The 19,060-nt window shown below is 43.3% G+C and overlaps 1 protein-coding gene across 1 annotated transcript; it reads right to left on the reverse strand.

Moving 5' to 3' along the window:
• Positions 1 to 9,119: 9,119 nt before the first annotated feature.
• Positions 9,120 to 16,957, reverse strand: LOC126188782 (uncharacterized). Its single transcript, XM_049930394.1, has 5 exons — positions 16,711 to 16,957; positions 14,589 to 14,857; positions 13,096 to 13,188; positions 12,525 to 12,680; positions 9,120 to 9,470 (listed from the first exon to the last, which is right to left on the reverse strand). Exons 1-5 carry the CDS (start codon positions 16,955 to 16,957, stop codon positions 9,120 to 9,122), a joined length of 1,116 nt encoding a protein of 371 aa, XP_049786351.1.
• Between the last annotated feature and the right edge of the window lie 2,103 nt (positions 16,958 to 19,060).

Below are 19,060 nucleotides of genomic sequence, written 5' to 3' on the forward strand. Positions count from 1 at the left end.
TTTTTTATCACAGCAAAGAATGATTATTAAAAACTCCTCTTCAGCTCATTTAAATCTACGTTGTCGTAGCTGGTCAATGCACTGAGTTGGTGGAGAATAAATGTACTTTTTGAACCAATGAAAAAACTCCCATGTACTCAGTGTGAGGGTAGGTTAGTATCCTAGCTTTTGATATTCAATGGTCAAAGCATACGCAAGTTTGAGTGAGAAAAATCTAGACTCAGCATTTACTGTGGCCTAATGCGTGATGGTACATTACCAAGCGGCATCTGCAACGGCGTTGTCTCTATGCTGGATCTGAAACGTTAATTCTCCACTCTGGCCTTGACTGAAATCATTCAGTTGAAACTTTCCTGCGTTCCGGAGAACGTTAATCTTTCCCTAGTCGAAATAATGGCTATTGCACACACGTGTTATTGGTTGGAGCGACGTGCACAATGTCTTTGCCCACAAAAATTCCCGCAGGAATACTTTACTACTGCTTTCCTGTCCGTCGCCACGATACTTGAAGCGTATCGTCCTCACTTCACAGAAAGCAAAGTTCTCAACGCCATTGCTTATTTCGTCTACATTTGTACAGCCGTACACTCCCAAATACTGTGATTTGGGCAGCAGTGAGCACGCCCCATTGTACCTCGGATTAAGGCTATTTTAGCGTACGTAGCGCCGGAAGAAAGTCTACTTAAACGCCTCTGGGCTTGCTATAACTACCCCAATTTTTTCCTCGAAGCATTATGTAGGGTGTTGAAGTAGCTACATTCCTAGATTCCTCACTTAACATCGGTTATTGCACCATTTTTAATAGGCTTTCGCGGGATAGATGGTGTAGATCGTCAAACATATGCCAGTTCTAGTTTTCAGCATTTCCACGAACTTAGGCTCATTCGTGCTGCACTTCTTCACGTACGTTCAATCTCTGTCCCCTGCTAACCCAACTTCGTTCGTGCCCCACACACTTCAGCGATATTCTAGGATGTGTTTTGTAAGCAACTTTCCTTGCAGGCTGATTTCCTGATGTTCTAAGAACCTTAAACAAATGGATGTCATTGATATAGGTCGGTAGTTTCGTTGGTCACATCTGCTATCCTTCTTGTAGATGAATGTGTCTGATAACCACAGTTTGTAATAGTGGTGTCTATGTTACATTACGATTGAGAGTGGGGACAACTCTACTACAGATTCTGTATGCAATCTAATTGGGATTACATCGGGCCCTGGAGTCTCGTTCAGTTTCAACGACTTCAACTGTTTCTGAGTGAGACTGACACCCGTATTTGCAGTGGTTTTAGAATCAAACAGCGGCAGTACTTCTCCGCCCTCTTTAGTTAAGGAACATTTGAATGAGAAGTCGAGCATTTATACATTTAAAAAGTTTTGATAGTGCTGAGCCACAGTCATACAGTATTTTCTGAAAGAATACACCGCCATTTGGCTGTGTATTTCTGTATATTCCCTGCGTACAATCTAGATTTCGGCTTTCACGCCATTGTCGAACATTATGCTGCGTACTGTGTAGGATGGCAAATACACAGCAAAACGATGTAAATCGTCTAATAACACTGTACTCGATACCTGTGTGAAATAATATGTCATCCTGCACAGTACCTAGCAAAATACGTTAATGATCTGAGAACATTTACTCGATAATGGCTTGAAAGCCGAAATCTAGATTGTACACAAGAAATAAACAGTCAAATGGTGGTGTATTCTTTTCAAAAAAAAAATTGCATTTAATTTGCCACCCTCAGTTTCAGACCCCGTGACGACTACCGGTATGTGTTTCTGAAAACTAACTTTAGATTCACTGACACCTTTTATATATGACTCACATTCCTTTGGGTTTTGTGAGAGGTCTTTAGACAATATTTTGCTATGGTTGTCATTCACGCATTGCCGTGTTTGCAGGCAAAAGCGTTTTATTTAGCCTCTCTCTATCCGTAGTGCAATGCTCTATTTTACACCGACTGCGCACTATTCAGTCTTTCTGTCTCAGATTTCTTTTACAGAGACTGTATACTGTGGAAGGCCTGTTGCACCATTAACTGTTCTAGTAGTTACATATGCATCCAGTGCTGATCAGCCTAAGCCACAGCTTATTTAAATGCTCCTTTCAAGAGCTGAATGTTTGTAGATCTTCCTTCACGTATGACACTAGTGCCTTTTTATCTGCCATTTTTTTTGGTTGTCGTCTGTACTATAGTAGTCGTTGTTGCTACAACTTCTCAGGGGAACATCCTCAAAGAGGTCAGGTCTATTTACTGGCATTCGATCTAATGTCTTTCTCACGTTCGGGTTCACGACTGTCTGTTCGCAAGATTTCTCCATCCACAAAACTGGAATTTTCGTAACCCGATTTTGGTTCGTTAAAATTTCCTTGAGTAGCGACGGTATAAACAGGAAACGTATGTGCTAGAGAGCTTAGATTTTCGATTACATTTGGGGTACTCTGGTGATAGATCGAAAGGCCTGTTTTAAGATTTTTGCCCGCCCTTCATAGTGAGTCTTGCTGAGGCACTGTCTTATGACGTTAATTTAAACAACTTTACATTTTTAAACTAATATTTCCCCCTGTTCCAACGTTTAATTGCATGAATGTATCACACTTTCTTTGTCGGAATTCTTGTTTTGTATCTCGAAACAGCCCAAGATATACTCTTTTATTATAATTTTGTGGATGTGGTTACAATACAACCAAACGTTTCGGGTGCTTCACCACCGACATTAGAATGCATAATTTCCCTGTTTGGGTCTTTAGTTGTGATATCATCAAAAGCACCATTTTATAACAGTAAGTGCTGAACATGATGTGCCATAAGAAATGGATTCCTCATCTAAACGTAGGAAAAAATTCTTTTTCGACTTGAGCACCGAAGCGCTTAGTTGTCTGTGATGTACAATGGAGAACCAAAGAAACTGGTACACCTACCTTATATCATCTAGAGCCCCCGCGAACACGCGGAAGTGCGGCAACACGATTTGATATGGACTCGACTAATGAGGAAGTAGTACTGGACAGAATACTGCACGGCTGGCCATAAATCTGTGAGTACGAGGAGGGTGGAGATCTCTTCTGAACAGAACGTTGCAAGGCATCCCAGATATGCTCCATAGTGTTCATGTCTGGGGAATTTGGTGGCCAGCAGAAGTGTTTAAACTCAGGAGAGTGTTCCTGGAGCCAATATGTAGCAATTCTGGATGTGTGGGGTGTCGCATTGTCCTGCTGGAATTGCGGAAGTCAGTCGGAATACACAATGGACATAAAAAGGACACAGGTGGTCAGACAGGATGTTTACGTACGTGTCACCTGCCAGAGTCGTATCTAGACGTATCAGGGAACTGCACACTCCCCACACTATTAAAGAGCCTTAACCAGCTTGAACAATCCCCAGAAGACATTCAGGAACCATGGATTCATGAGGTTATCTCCATACTTGTACACGTTCATTCGCTCGATACAATTTGAAACGAGACTCGTCCGATCAGGCAACATGTTTCCAATCATAAACAGTCCAATGTCGGTGTTGACGGGCCAAGACTATATCTTGGGCTGTTTTCGAGATGCAAAACACGCATTCCGACAAAGAAAGTGTGGGACGCTTATGCGGTTAAACGTTGGAACAGGGGGAAGTATTGGTTAAAAAATGTATGGTTGTTTAAATTAAGGTGATAAGACAGTGCCCGAGTGAAACCCACTATGAAGGGTGGGCAGAAACCTTTAAACAGGCCTTTCGATCAATCACCAGATTCACCCCAAATGTAATCGAAAATCTAAGCTCTCTAGCACATATGTTTCCTATTTATACCGTCATCACTGGAGGAGATTTTTAACAAACCAAAAACCAGCTACGAAAATTCCAGTTTTGTAGATGGTGAAATCTTGCAACAGACACCTCGTGACCCCTAACGTGAGAAAGATATTAGATCAAATGCCAGTAAATAGACCTGACCTCTTTGAGGATGTTACAATAGAAAGTGGTATCAGGTGAGGTGTAAAGCTTTGTTTAGTGCAGTCATCAAGGGTACACCAGTGGGCCTACGGCTCCGAAAGCCCATACCGATGATGTTTCGTTGAATGGTTCGCACGCTGACAGTTGTTTGATGGCCCAGCATTGAAGTCTGCAGCAATTTGCGGAAGGGTTGCACTTCTGCCATACTGAATGATTCTCTTCAGTCTTCGACAGTCCCGTTTTTGCAGGATCTTTTTCCGGTTGCAGCGATGTCGGAGATTTGATGCCATTGTAGCAGCAGTAACAGAGTTAACAATTGCGCCAGACACTTGTTGTCTTATGTAGGAGTCGCTGACTGCAGCGCCGTACTCTGCCTTTTTACATATCTCTGTATCTGAATACTCATGCATATACCAGTTTCTTTATCACTTCAGTGTATAACGTGTCAGTTGGCGTCCTCATTACGCGTGCCACTTGATGATGATGATGATGATGATGATGTTTGGTTTGTGGGGCGCTCAACTGCGTGGTTATCAGCGCCCGTACAACTACCCAATCTTTGCTCAGTCCAATTTCGCCACGTTCCTGGATGATGATGAAATGATGAGGACAACACAAACACCCAGTCATCTCGAGGCAGGTGAAAATCCCTGACCCCGCCGGGAATCGAACCCGGGACCCCGTGCTCGGGAAGCGAGAACGCAACCGCGAGACCACGAGCGGGTGCCACTTGCATTTACCTGGCTCTGTTATAATTTAGTAAGAGAACACGTTATTCACGAAGTGCACCCTATGATGTACAGCAGTGGCATTAATTATGGACACTTTGTTGTAAAGTTCACTGAGTTGAACATCACAAGATGTAGGTAAGTGTTGGTATGCTAAATTAATAAATTATGCTTTTATTTTTTTTGTTGATATACTCTACTGAATATTTATCATTTTTAGAGAATGTGACATAATTTTTTATTAATAATGAATAAATAGTCTTAACTGACAATGATCAAGGAACTTCGTTGTTTTACATGCTTGTGCAGCTGTTCCCACAAATCAATCAATGGAAGCGTGTTACTACTGCTTTATCGAATGAGAAAAAGCTTTCTGATCATTGTTGTATCTCCAGTAATAGCAATACGTCGTTGTTGTTAGAATGTACACTTTCTTTAGTGTGAGATGATTTGAGACGGATGACGGATTGAAAATGATTATCTCCTGTCTCGAAACGTGCTGACTGGTCACCAAGTAAACGGAGTAAGGTATTAACACTTCGTGAGGAAGGTTATACGCCTGCAGAAATAGCAACTAGGTTGGTTGGGGACGCTACAGTGTCGCGTGTGAAGATAGTTTGCAACCGGTATTAAGAAACTGGATCAATCAAAACTGCTCCAAGAACCGATGAAAAACGATACTGTCTAATCAAGACTGTCTTAGAATCTGCCGTCTTTCTCTCCAAGATCATCGGCGTACCGCAAAAGACATAAATGCCATCTTGAAGACTTCTGGCGTTGAAGTTTGTGATCGAACGGTCGGACAGAATCTTTGCGAGAATCGTTTGCGAGCGAGCACTCCAAGGAAGAAGCCTTACCTGAACAAAATGTAGAGGCAGAAACGTGTGCAGTGGGCACGCAGGGAGTGGACGCAAGCAGAATGGGCTGGAGTCATATGAGTTGTCGAGACTAAGCTCAGCTTCTCTGGAAGTGATTGATTTAAATTCGGTCATCGTCGACATGGCGAAGACTTACTGCCTCAACACACCACTGTGCCACTATGAAGCATCCAATCAGTGTCAGGGTTTTTAGATGCACGGCAAATCATGCCATTGAACCTGTGGCAGTGTTACAGAGCAACATCACAGCAAAGAAAAAGAACCAAGACGAGGTTTTAGTGTTGAAATTGTTGCCCTCTATCCGCGATTTATTTGAAGGTAACAACTACCAGACCGCCAGTGTATTCTTCAGCAAGAGAGTGCGCTAAGTCACACTGCGAAAATGAATAAGAATTCGTTCGATATGCATCACATTAGTTTGCTGCCTTGACCTGACAACAGTCCCGATCTCAACGCCATCGAAAACTTACGATGAGGACTTAAAATCATGGTTTCACGACGGAATCCCAGCAATAAGTGAGCAAGTTCCTAGAAGCCATCGCCAGTTAGTGGCTCAGAATGATCAAACCAGATGTTAGACTTCTGGTGGACTCGATGCCGCACAGAATCGAGGCGGTGATTAAATCAGAAGGATATCCCACAAGATACTGAGAAATATTGCTTAACGTTTGCGCCAAGTAATGTATAACTTCCTGAAATTGATGGGTTGTGAGTATTTTGTTGGAGTTTCTTAAGCTTTCAATAAAAATTTTATTTTTGATCTTTAATTGTCAATAGTTGGCATTAAGGCATGCTCTCTGAAAGTTTCTAGTGAATTATGTTGTGCATTTCAAATAAAATAAACTCCTGAATGCAGTATTGAATGACTCTCTAGAAAATGTCCAGCATTAATGCAATTAATGCACTACTGTATAAAAATTCAAGTTTGCCAATGTACGGCCGAAACTGGTACTGACAGCTGTTTAGACTCATTTATATAGACTCATTTAAAGAGAAAGCAAGTCAAATAGTGGATGATTATTATTTATTTATTTATGGATTTATTTAACTTATTACTATCAGTGACGGGAAAACATCATAGAACTAATTACTTTATTTATGATTATGATGTCCTCCTGCACAAAGGAAGTTTGCTGGTGTTAATTATTATGGTAGGTAAGATTATTTCAAAGTCCTTCAACTGATTCAACATCTGATATGATCATTATAAGTGTTTGCTAGTTGTACTTTAAGCTCACAAAAAGTGAAGAGTACGGTCGCAGATGCTAAGGCAGTCTCCATTGATCTCGTGACTCCGTCCGTAGCAACTCTCAAAGTTCACGGTTGTCTGTAGGAAAACTTATTCAGCCGGAGAGAAACCGCGGATCCTGTCGGTAGTGCTATGACAGGTCTGTAAAATATTGCTAAAATGACCTATCTGTTAACGTAGCTCCAATGCAGATCATAGATGAAATTAATCATTCAATGACCCAACTGTGTAAACAGGTTTCGTACAGGAGTCACTTCAGCAACAACATCACATAAAGTTTCCGACGATATTGCACACCCACATTAGCTAATATATGGAAAATGGAATGAAGTCCATTTGTACCTTTAAATCATATGAAATGTAGGCAGCAAATCGTGCAGCTGTTTTCTCGAAAGACTTCTTCCAATGCTTTAAGCGAAGAACAAGAACTATCCATAACGGCCGCCGATAGAGACTCTCTCTCTCTCCTCAAATTCCTAAAACGTCCGTACTAGTCAACGTCTAGCTCAATAAGAGTCCGTAGTTCATCATTCCAATTACTCACATCTACTTTTCCACAGATTAATACAACAGTCAAAGATGTTATACATTGTCGCAGACGTTAAAATAATTCAGTCGTTTCTTGCGCTTTTTCAGATTGCATTGAAATGGTTTATTTACATTTGGGCATACAGGCAGTTTCGTATTTCTTAGGTACAACGATGTATTGTATTTTAAAATTGTGGTTTTGTTTGAAACTAAAACAAGTGTTGTTGAGGTCTTCAGTTTGAAGACTGTTTTGACGCGCTACTCTGTGTCTGCAAAAACGTGTTGCAATGTGGTTTTCAATTTGAAGACTGTACTACACGCCACTCTACCCCGTGGAAAACTATCTCTTAATAACTACTGTGACCTACATCCATATGACTCTGCTACCTATATTCGTCAGTTGGTCTCCTTCCACAATTTTTACCACCCAACCAGGTTGTGTTCTATCAGCTGATCCCTTCTTTTAGTCGAGATGTGTGATTAATTTCTTTTTTCCCCATTTGATTCAGGATCTCTTCATAAGTTCTCGATTTACCCATCTAACTTTCAGCACTCATCTGTAGCGCCAATTGGCTTCTATTATCATCTTGTCTGAACTGCTTGTGGTCTACGTTTGTCTTCGACGTAGGCTACAGTCCTGACAAATACCTTCAGAAAAGACTTCCCAACACTTAAATTTGTACTAGGTGTTAAGAAATCCGTCTGTTTCAGAAATGCATTTCGTGCCATAGGCAGCCTGTGTTTTACGTTATCTCTACTTCGACCATTATCACTTCTTTTACTACCCAAACAGCAAAACTCTTGTACTACATTTAGTGTCTGATTTCCTAATCTAATTCCTTCGAGATCCCCTGATCTAACTCGATTACATTCCATTATTTCGCTGACATTCGTCTTATAAACTCCTTTCAAGACACTATCCCTTCTGTTCAACCATTCTTACAAGTCGTTTGCCATCTCTGACAGAATTATAATGTTATCGGCAAACCATAAGGTTTTTATTTCCCTTTCCGTGAACGTTCATTAAACTGGCAAAGTACTGCTTGGGTTTTCTCATTGCACGTACTGAATAACTTCAAGGGTAAGATAGAACCCAGTCTCACTTTCTTCTCAAACACTGCATTCATTTCATGTCCTGCGACTCAATTAACTGTAGTGTGGTTTCTGTAAAAGCTGTAAATAGCCTTTTTCTCCCTGTATTTAATCTCTTATAGCTTCAGTATCAAAGAATGTATGGAATCTACATTTATAGTAATGTAGATTTAGACAAAGCTTTTGATGAACTTGACTGGGCTATACTGTTTGAAATTGTGAAGGCAATTGTAAGTATTGGTACAATATTTTCCAGTGTCGACACTTGCACTCCTCTCCTTGCAGTTGGTAGAGTTGTGGATATGGAAGGAAAGGTCTTCAGGTTCTGAGGAGAGATGGATATTTTCGTTATTGTAAGAAAAAGACAGCCATTTTTTCTATAAAAGTAAAAAGTTTAATTCTTTTGTATTGGAATGTACGAAATATAAAACACAATGCGAGAGTCGCGTGAGGACGAGCGAATAAATTATAAATAAATAAATAAATAATAAATAGTTATAAATAATGGGTACGCGTGGACAATAAATAAGATGACTGGTGGAGGATGATTGCCCTAAAGCTAATACTGCGGTACGACAGGACAGGCGCGCTGCAGAGAGCGGCGAGAAGGGGAGATTCTGTATCACAGCCAGGAGCGAGCCGCGGGGCGGCTTCAGTCGTGGGGGCGGCGCGGCGGGGGCGGCCGCGGGGGCCGGCGCTACGCCTGCTGGCGCCGCTGCTGGTCCTTCCGCTTCTTGTGGCGCTGGCGGCGGGGGGCGGCCGTCGTGTTCTTGCTCTTGACGCCGCGGGTCGCGTCCTTCCTCGGCTGCCTGCTCTTCTTCTTGAGGTCGCGCGTCACCTCCTTGAGCACCTCGCCGACCACCTTCTGCCAGTCGGCCAGGAAGGCCTTGAGGAGGGCCAGGTAGGTGCGGTCGCGCAGCAGCAGCTGCGGCGTGCCCTGCGACGGCTGCCGGTGGCGCACCGCGTCCACCACCTCCTCCAGCTGCGGCCGCTGCACCTGCAGCCGCACCTTGCTGTCCACGATCGCCTTCTGCGCCGCGCACTGCAACTGCAACGAGAGAGGCGGCCGCACGTCACAACAGAGAACAGCTGGGCGTATGTTCACTACTAATGATTACGACGGCCAGAAGAGTGTGGCACCAATAGTTCATGGTACGTGTAGAACAATGTACCACCAACAAGCGACTGAGGAAATCTATTTTCCAGGGACCACGTCTCAGCTACGTTAAGTACTTCATTAATCTACCAGTTGCTGAACGTAGATCCATATTTAAATCAGTTGGCGTTTGACGTTTTCAGTTGCGACATTGTCGCAAGAAATACTGCGTGATCTCTCCGCAGTGATAGAAAATCGCTTTTAAATTTGTAGCCGGCCGGGGTGGCCGAGCGGTTCTAGGTGCTACAATCGGGCAACGCGAGACCGCTACGGTTGCAGCTTCGAATCCTGCCTCGGGCATGGATATGTGTGCTGTCCTTAGGTTAGTTAGGTTTAAGTAGTTGTAAGTTCTAGGGGGACTGATGACCTTAGAAGTTAAGTCCCATAGTGCTCAGAGCCATTTGAACCATTTTGAAAATTTGTATCTCCTACTAAAATGGCGTGCAAAATATGACATTTAGGGAACTCACTCATGTTGTTGTATATCTCTATACCGTCTAAAAGCAGGTTGAAAATCTGTCCTTGCAATTTTGTTTTTATTTTGAATCGATGCTAAATTCCAGGGTGAGAGGCAGTTTCAAAATTATCACATTGTATCTCTGAAACTGTTCAGTTCATATGAATTAGGTATTTTCCGTTGAATGCAACGCCGCTCAGCAATACATCTTGTAAGTAGGCTGTTTAGGTTTTTATGTTGGTAACGCCACGTAGCGCTCTATATGAAAATCACTGACTGTGCAGTGTGAAGTCTGTGGCTGGTTGGCATTGTTGGAATATTCGCCATTGTAGTGTTGGGCTGTTGGATGTGAACAGCGCGTGGCGTTGCGCAGTTGGAGGTGAGCCGCCAGCATTGGTGGATGTGGGGAGAGAAATGGCAGAATTTTGAGAGTGGACGATCTGGACGTGTGTCCATCAGAAAGAGTAAATTTGTAATATTGGATATCATCAACTGATATATATGATTCATGAGAGGTATACGTTATTGTTAGTCAGGGCCATTCTTTTGTAGGGATTTTTGAAACTCAGATTGCGTTGCGCTTTAAATATTGTGTGTCAGTTTAGTGTTGAACAGAATAGGTAAAGAGCGAAATGTCTGAGTACGTTCAGTTCTGCTCAGCTGTTTGAAAATCAAATAATGTAAGAGGTTTATCAGCACAGTCATTCATACATTTTTCTAAGGGGACGTTTCAATCTTTCCAAAATTTCATATCATACCATTTCTGTTAGCAGCTTCAGAAAACGGTGTTGCTTTCTGTTTTATGTAATGTTCAATTCGTAGAGGTACGAAGTATTAAAATCACTATCTCCCACAAAAAATACATAATAATTCTGAAATTCACGTGTGGTAAAGACCTTTAAGATGTCTCTAAGCACGTGAAAAATCTGTTCTCAGCTATAAATAAGATTGGAGTCATGCTGTGCCTTGAAATAAGCGAAATTTTCGCTTCCCGGAATGTTTAGCAGTTGAGACGGGGGAGGCGGTGCTTTGCGCAGCGGAAGTAGCAACAAAGAGGGAGCGGACCACGGCAAGTTTCCAACGGTGTATTTCTAGCGGGGCTGTCAAATGCCAACTGAGTTAAATAGTAACCGTAGGCTTTCACACCCGCTGTTACTGACAATAAAATTTTTCAGGGTGTGTAACTGTATCGTCAATAAATAAAATTTTCCGACGTTTCGGCCACTCAAAGCGGTTTGCTTACTCAAGAAAACACCCTGAGGAAGGCCATTTGCAACAGCGGTCGAGACGTCGTAGAATTTTGTACGTTGACAATGCAGTCACATATACTGAAAAATTTTATTGACACTCGTAAGATGAATAAGATCACATACATAAATGATTTCTACTGCATCTCTTGTTACCTAAATTTTTTTATCTATGCATCGTAAAGACATCTCCAATGACTTGAATGGAAATGTATACATCATAAAGGAAAATACATTCGTTGGATAGTCTCCTACATATGGTTCTTTCACCGAAGACTGTTGTCGAAATACATTGTGAGGTAATGGATGGGTCACATCCCACACAACAGACGATCTGTCGTCTTCATTTTCCACTGTATGCTAATTATTTGGTGTGTTATACTCCAAGATATGCATACTTCCTAATAAATATATATTGACGTTGTTTCAGATTACACAAGAGGACCATATATATGCTGGCAACACGCCAGTGTTTTCGAACTGCTTAAAAATGAGGCCTAAGCATGTTTTTTTTTCAGGTTTACAAGTTGCGTACAGATCCTTACTGTTTACCGAATGGTAAAGTTGCGAAATCAATATTTTGGCTTGTAACTGATTTCTTGTATACAATTCCTACTACGAAATGTCTCAATTATTTACGTGTATATCAATGACACTCATTCATCACGAGATAAAGTTTCGTGTTTGCCCATATTAGACTATCTTACTTTATTATCTTGGGATTATTGTAGTACAAATATATATATATATATATATATATATATATATATATATATATAAGTGTGATGTTTTCACCTCATAATGTGCATGAATTCCAACCGATCAGTTACATAACGAAAATCAGTAACGGATGGACAACGTGTATTGCAAGTCTTGTGCCAAAATCGGTTGCTTTTAACGATTTCTGGCTGAGTTTTACTGACAAAGTTTTGCAACTAATTAAATGCTCTTTCGTATTTAGAGCGTAGGGTAAGTGGCTGGCTCTGAGCACTATGGGACTCAACAGCTGTGGTCATAAGTCCCCTAGAACTTAGAACTACTTAAACCTAACTAACCTAAGGACATCACACACATCCATGCCCGAGGCAGGATTCGAACCTGCGACCGTAGCAGTCGCGCGGTTCCGGACTGCGCGCCTAGAACCGCGAGACCACCGCGGCCGGCGGGTAAGTGGAAGATGACTTCCACAAATTCGGTTTTCAAGCCCTAGACTAGAGAGAGAGAGATTGATTAGAAACTCACACTTTTGAGCTTGCTGCGTATCTCGGAGAGGAAGTGGGCGCGCGTGGCGAGGTCCTTGTGCAGTAGCAGGCTGCTGGCTTCGTCCCTTTGCAGCCACGCCACTGTGGCCAGGTACTTCTGAACGCCGTCGTGCACGTGCTGTAGGACGTGGGCCGGCTGTAAACAGACGAGGACAAGGCTGTTAGTTCGGTCGCCACATTGGATATGCAGCTGGTTCTTTGCCCAATGCCTTAACACTCGATTAGGCGCACTCCTAATAGGTACATGGATCGTCGCTATAGATCTGAGACATCCCAATGAGAAAAATGGATAATTTTGTAAAAAGAAAAGCTAATGAACAGAAATTTAAAAAAAGGAAACATTTTGATTGGAAGTGCTTCATCAGTTGTTTCATTTCCCATGAATCTGAGAGTTAGGAACTATAAATTGAGTTAGTCTACTAACTTTTTGACGACATGTACATGTAAATAAAAGTCTCTGGTAAAGTGTGGACCTCGGAGATCCAGCGCGACTAACCGAGTGTTAATGTAGTTGTTGTCGTAGTTACGAGGAAATTCTGATGTGATCTTACCTTTTCGGGAAGTGTCAGCCCTTGGATTGTGTCCTTGTAGTGGTTGTACTGGTTCCTTGGAAGCCACTCCATGTCCATTTCAATTTCTTTCAGCTGCAAAAGAAGAAGGAACGTTAGAAGGATTTCTTTTTTAGTGAATTCTGCTTAAGTAAAGTAACTTATGGGGTTGGGCAGGACACTCTTCCAGCAAACTGTAATTAATTCAAAATGTATACTGCAACATAGGTTCTCGCGTCGGATGGACTGTGCAAGACGATAGCAGACAGTTTTTCTCTTTTATAAGTGCGGTACAAACAGACGGCTGATGAATAAACATTTTTATAACTTTACATGACAAATTTTTTTACACTTCAGCGAAGTGTGCATTGTGGAATGAATAAATTCTCTTCAAACGTTTGAAGTTTGCTGTTCGACACGCCTCTTAAAGATGAAGTGGGCGGATGGTGCCATCAAGTAGGACCTTTATCAAAGAACTGGTGAGGAAATAATGTTAATAAAAATAGTCAAACGAAAACGAGCCGGAAGGGAAGCCACAAAATACGCTAGAACCAGTTCCTTGTGAACATTGTTAAATGAGCCCCTTCAAGATGAAGTGGACAGATGGTGGCATCAACTGGATCTTTATCAAAGAATTGGTGAGGAAATATGTTAATGAAAATAATCAAACGACGACGGCCCGGATGGGAAGCCATAAAATACGCTAGAACCAGTTCCTTGTGAACATCGTTGAATGAGCAATACAAGGAGAGACAACGCGAGGAAGATCATGGCTGGGCTTTTGAAAACAAGCCATAAGGAATGTTGTAATCAGAAAGTATACCGCGATGAGAGAATTAGCTTGTAGTGCATCCAGATGGAAGGCTGCCACTTAGAGGTTGATTATGAAGTAGGAGAGACTGCGGTAATATATTTGTAAATGGAAAAAATAATAATAGAAATATTCGAGAAACTTTCTTGGCAAAATTTGTTTCTAAGCTCAAATAAGGATCTGGCTATATAAAATCTGATCAAGACTTTATGGGCGCTCAAAGGAGAGGTTATCAGCGTAAATTGATCAAAATAACGTTTCATCCTTAATGCATGTAGCAAAAACCAGTCACTGTACTCACAAATAGACACTAGATCAATATTTAAGAAGTATTGAATCCGGTGTAGCGTAAACAGTAACACAGCGTGTGTTTGCGAGTATTTCATAGAGTCTTGGCAACGTGGAAACCATAAAAGTTGCGGTGACAAACAGTACCTAAATCTCAACTATATTGGAGGTGACAGCTACATTACAGCTAATAACAGTATTTGCTAGTAAGAAAAGTGAAGGGAAGCCACTCATGGGTGAAAAAAATGAGAATTGTGTTTGAGCATGGCAGAATCCTTTCAGAACGTATTTATTTGTTGAAGCTAACATGACCGCAATAAGTGAGCTTTCACCACAAGATGATGTTGCCTATATTCAGGGTGGAGTGGTTGGTTACGCGACAGGAGCGGGTACTCACCCCTTGGTAGACGCTGCTGGCTCGATCCCACTCCTTCTTCACGCTGTTGAAGGTGCCGTGCAGGTAATTCCGGAACACCTTGAGCACCTTCTTGACGTTCTTCATGTTGAGGACGCCGGGGGCATCCCTGTATATGCCGCAGGGGTCGATCCAGTCGTCCGCCTTGTGGGCGGTGGGGGCGGCAGCGGGGGCGGCGTGGGCGGCGGGTAGCAGCGCCGCTGCTGCCACCAGGAGCACCGCCAGCGCTGACCGGCACCTCCTCAGGGTCTCTGCGGACAAGACAGCGCACTCTCACTCACACGCCCACAGTGCACGGAAAACATTGCACGGGAGGGTACAGAGCACTCACTGTGTGCCACGCCATCTTTTTAGAAAAACTTGGAAGTTTTCAAAATTACACAAAAAATTCGGGAAGCCTACTAAAAATCTGGACTCGACAAAATTTTCATCCATACACACATACACAATAATTTATTTTTGCTTGTTTTCGGTACAGCACTGACGGGACGTTAACAACACTACTGTGTAGTTTAATCACAAACACAAAATTCACTGTTTTGCCGAAGACCTTGAGCACCATTTCGGTAGTGTGCTTTGTAAACATAGTTTATTGTGCTGCAGGTGGTGTTTTCATGTTTGTAATTGTTTTTCAACCCTAAGTGGTCATCATTTTTATTCCACAAACACTTGTTTAGAAATGTGGTTTAGTACCTGATGTTTCGTGAATTATTATGCGCTCCATGATTTGCAAATTTTGTTGTTAGCAGTTATATTTCCTGTGACATAATGCAATGAATATTACGATAGCGCTTATCAAAATGACAGATATAAGCTCTGCAAAAAGAAATAGTAAATTGCCATGTAGGACATAATATGCGCTAAATATACTACCACTCACGACGTCCACGAGGAGTGAAGACCAAAGAGCTAACACGCTGCGTTATGTACGAAACCACTGCGCCAAAAACGAAAACAAAACAAATCTACAACATAGTCGAACTCCAGGACCCATACAGCTTAGCTTTTCTACAGAGCGAAGGGTAATGCCAACATTCCACAAAGTCACAAGCCTCGCTACTGAATATCGCCGAGTGAATTATGGCAGCACAGAGGGGTTCGTAGCTCACTATACACTGAAGCACTGGCATAAAACGTCACGGTTGCTATATTTTCACATACGTGTATGTAAACACCAGCGCCAACATTCGCATGACAACAAAACAAGTCAGCAAAACACGAGTGAGCAGGATAAATCACCAGCGGAAATACAATTCCACCATCAGTGTTTCTAATAATTAATGCAAGTTGCGAAGCACGTCGATTAAAACGGATAAATCTGAAATCAGATACCAGTTAAAGAATGTTTCCCTCCATCGTACGACAAACACGAGCTGATCACATGATCTGCTACTACATGAAAACACACCTAGAATGAAGAAGGTAATCCTTTACCAAACGAATATTTAGTGTCGACTACGGTCTGATTAAGCTCAAACAGACAGCCCAGATCCACGTGTGGTATTAAAATAATAGCTCACTTTCCCGTAGTTCAGAGAGATTAACGTCTGCTACGCTCAGCATTCTGCTTTCGGTCCTTAATGGGCTGAGTAACCGACGTGTGTGCCATGTACCGATGCCAAGTAGACGCGACCACAGTTCAGTCGCGAAGATTGGCACACAACAATGTTAGACCTCACGAATTAAACGCACCTGGCGACGAAATATCTTTCGAAAGTAAACAGCGGTTATAATTTGTTCAGTTACTGGCGCATTTAAGAGAACTCGCGGTCACGCAGTGTTACACGTAAACACAGACAGCGAAGCACTGCACAGGTTTCCGAACGAGCGGTCCACTGTCGTCGGGATGTCAGACTCGCGAGCAGTCCGCGTTGCGAGGTGAAAGGCGCACGCAGCGGACTGATCACCGCACGGCGACGGTATGTGGTTGACACTCACCGGGCGTCCTCCGGCGTTCACTTGCACACGCGCCCCCCTCCCCGCCCCCACACGACACACAGTAGCTCGTCGCACAGTGGTGTAGCCTAGCGTGGAACGCGACGGCGGCCGCGACCTCGCGGGCCGGCGTTCGCCAGCTGACTGCCGTCTCGCGATCGGTGCCTACCTTTATCTGCTTTCACCGTGACGCGTGCTGCGGAGGCGGCGGCGGCGGCGCCGTGTCGGGGGCGCTCGTCAGATTGCACGTGCCGCGTCATCTCGTGTGGTGTGCTGTGCTGTGCTGTCGCTGAGCCGCCGGCTCTCGGATTGACTGCCGAGCCTCCGAGCTGAAGGCTTTTATAGATGCAACGTTGATTTCCGAGTAGCGCCGTGACGCAGGGCGCGCGCCCGCCCCTCCCTGCAGCCTCTTTCATTCATGCCTGCGGTTTCCCCGTCTGCTGCCCCCCCTCCACGCCGCCCGCACTGGAGGCGGGAACTGGAGGCGCTGGCTGCGCGCATGCGCGGCGCCGATCTGCCGGCAGACCTGTCTCGCCGCCACTTCTGCAACTATGACGACGCTCCGTCCGGGTGGGTGTCCACCCTTGCGACTTGCATCGGCGCTTCATCACCTCCAAAACACCGTTCAGTCTGACGCCTCGTCTGACCTGACTCATCACTTCTTGCGTTACATTTCTACTCTCTTCGCTAATCATGCTGTATAGCGGCATTTCGCTAGCTCTGCATTAGATCAGCAGTTGTCTACAAAAATAAACTTACCAAAAATATAAGGGGCGAGATCAGAAAAACAGCCAAGATAAGCTAAATTTGGAGCACAGTTTTGTGAGGCAAAAAAGGAAGACATAACTGTGGTATCGATAGCAACGATGCCACAGAATAGTTTCTCAAGTTTTTTTTTGGGGTGGGGGGGGGTGGGGGGAAGGAGACCAGACAGCGAGGTCATCGGTCTCATCAGATGAGGGAAGGACGGGGAGGGAAGTCGGCTGTGCCCTTTGAAAGGAACCATCGCTGCATTTGCCTGGAGCGATTAAGGGAAATCACGGAAAACCTAAATCAGGATGGCCGGTCGCGGGATTGAACCGTCGTCCTCCCGAATGCGAGTCCAGTGTAGTTTGTCAAGTTGTCACTACGAGAGTCACAGACGACAGCGCCCTCTAGCCGGTGCTGTCGAGGTCTACGAGCTCCGCGACTGTTTCAGCCCATTTCATCAGGTGCAGACAGCCAGGACACTTCGCTTCAACTTCGCACCACCTTGCAAGTTATGTAATATGTTATCCGCTAGTAAAGGTGCCTAAGCTGTATCTGCAGTTCCGAGAGATTAGTACCTTTTCCTGTTCCTGTTCCCTACCCACGCGCCGCCTCCCAGGCGGGATACAAAAACAACGACGGTAGGCAATGAAAAACTGTTAACTCCACTTGTCTCTGAAAATCTCGTGATTCCAGGAACCAGTGACTCCATTATCAAACAGAGATTAGAGATATGAAAGTCCATCAACTTCACTACTCTGTCAATAACTAGCCGTCTATCATAATACCTGCGTATGTAGCAGCATTACATGTATCACATTATATATATTTTTAAGAAACCGTTTTCGCTACTCTAAAATTTAACAAAATGGAGTTATGAGGTTTTCATTGCCTACCGTCGATGAACGGAAGTATTAGAAACCTGTAAAATGTGGTATTATAAGGGGCTGCTGAAATGCAGATGGATTAATCCGTATGATGAATGAAGACATCCTACAAGGAGAGAAAAAAGACAAATAAAGACCGTAATTAGTTAAAGTGATAGAATGGTTGGGCTCATATTAAGGCATGACTCCTTTTGAAAACTACGAAAGGAAACAATCGTTGGGGAATACATACGCACGAGAAAGTACGACAGAGAACCGATGAATAGTAACGCTGAAACGAATAGAAGTGACTGGGACGGAGAACTGATGACTGAGACAACAGCTTGTTGCGATTTTTAATTCTTATTGACGCTGCTGATTTCCGATCGTTATCGTATCAAAAAAGCATCACACCGTTGGATGATAAGCATAATGCCCCTGAAAACACGAGTATCATCCACTGTAGGCAAGCGATTTAGCCATTTCTTCTTTAACACTCAGTCTTCTACTTTCTAATTATGCCTTTACTTCTACGTTCCTTTCCTTGTCGATTTTTTTGCTGTTCACCTATTAAACTTTATTTCTGCTTTCGGTAATCCCCCGACTCTTTCTTTTTCATTTGAAACCGCGTAAAGTAGAGAAAGCCGTGGTTTTGTAAAACATCTCATCCTGCTTTCCTAACCTCTCTCTTTATTTTTCAAAGTATTTTCTGCGCATTTTAATTGCTGGTCCTCTAAATGACATCACTTTAATCTCGCCGTTCCAAACACAAACATTGTTCCCCATTCTTAATCTTTTGAATCCTTTGCTGTGAGAACTTTTCTAGCTCTTCAACCTGATTTATTTGCCGGCCTTTGTGGCCGAGCGGTTCTAGGCGCTTGAGTCCGTAACCGCGCTACTGCTACG

The sequence above is a fragment of the Schistocerca cancellata genome, chromosome 5 (genome assembly GCF_023864275.1).
Source record: "Schistocerca cancellata isolate TAMUIC-IGC-003103 chromosome 5, iqSchCanc2.1, whole genome shotgun sequence".
Classification (NCBI taxonomy): Eukaryota; Metazoa; Arthropoda; class Insecta; order Orthoptera; family Acrididae; genus Schistocerca; species Schistocerca cancellata.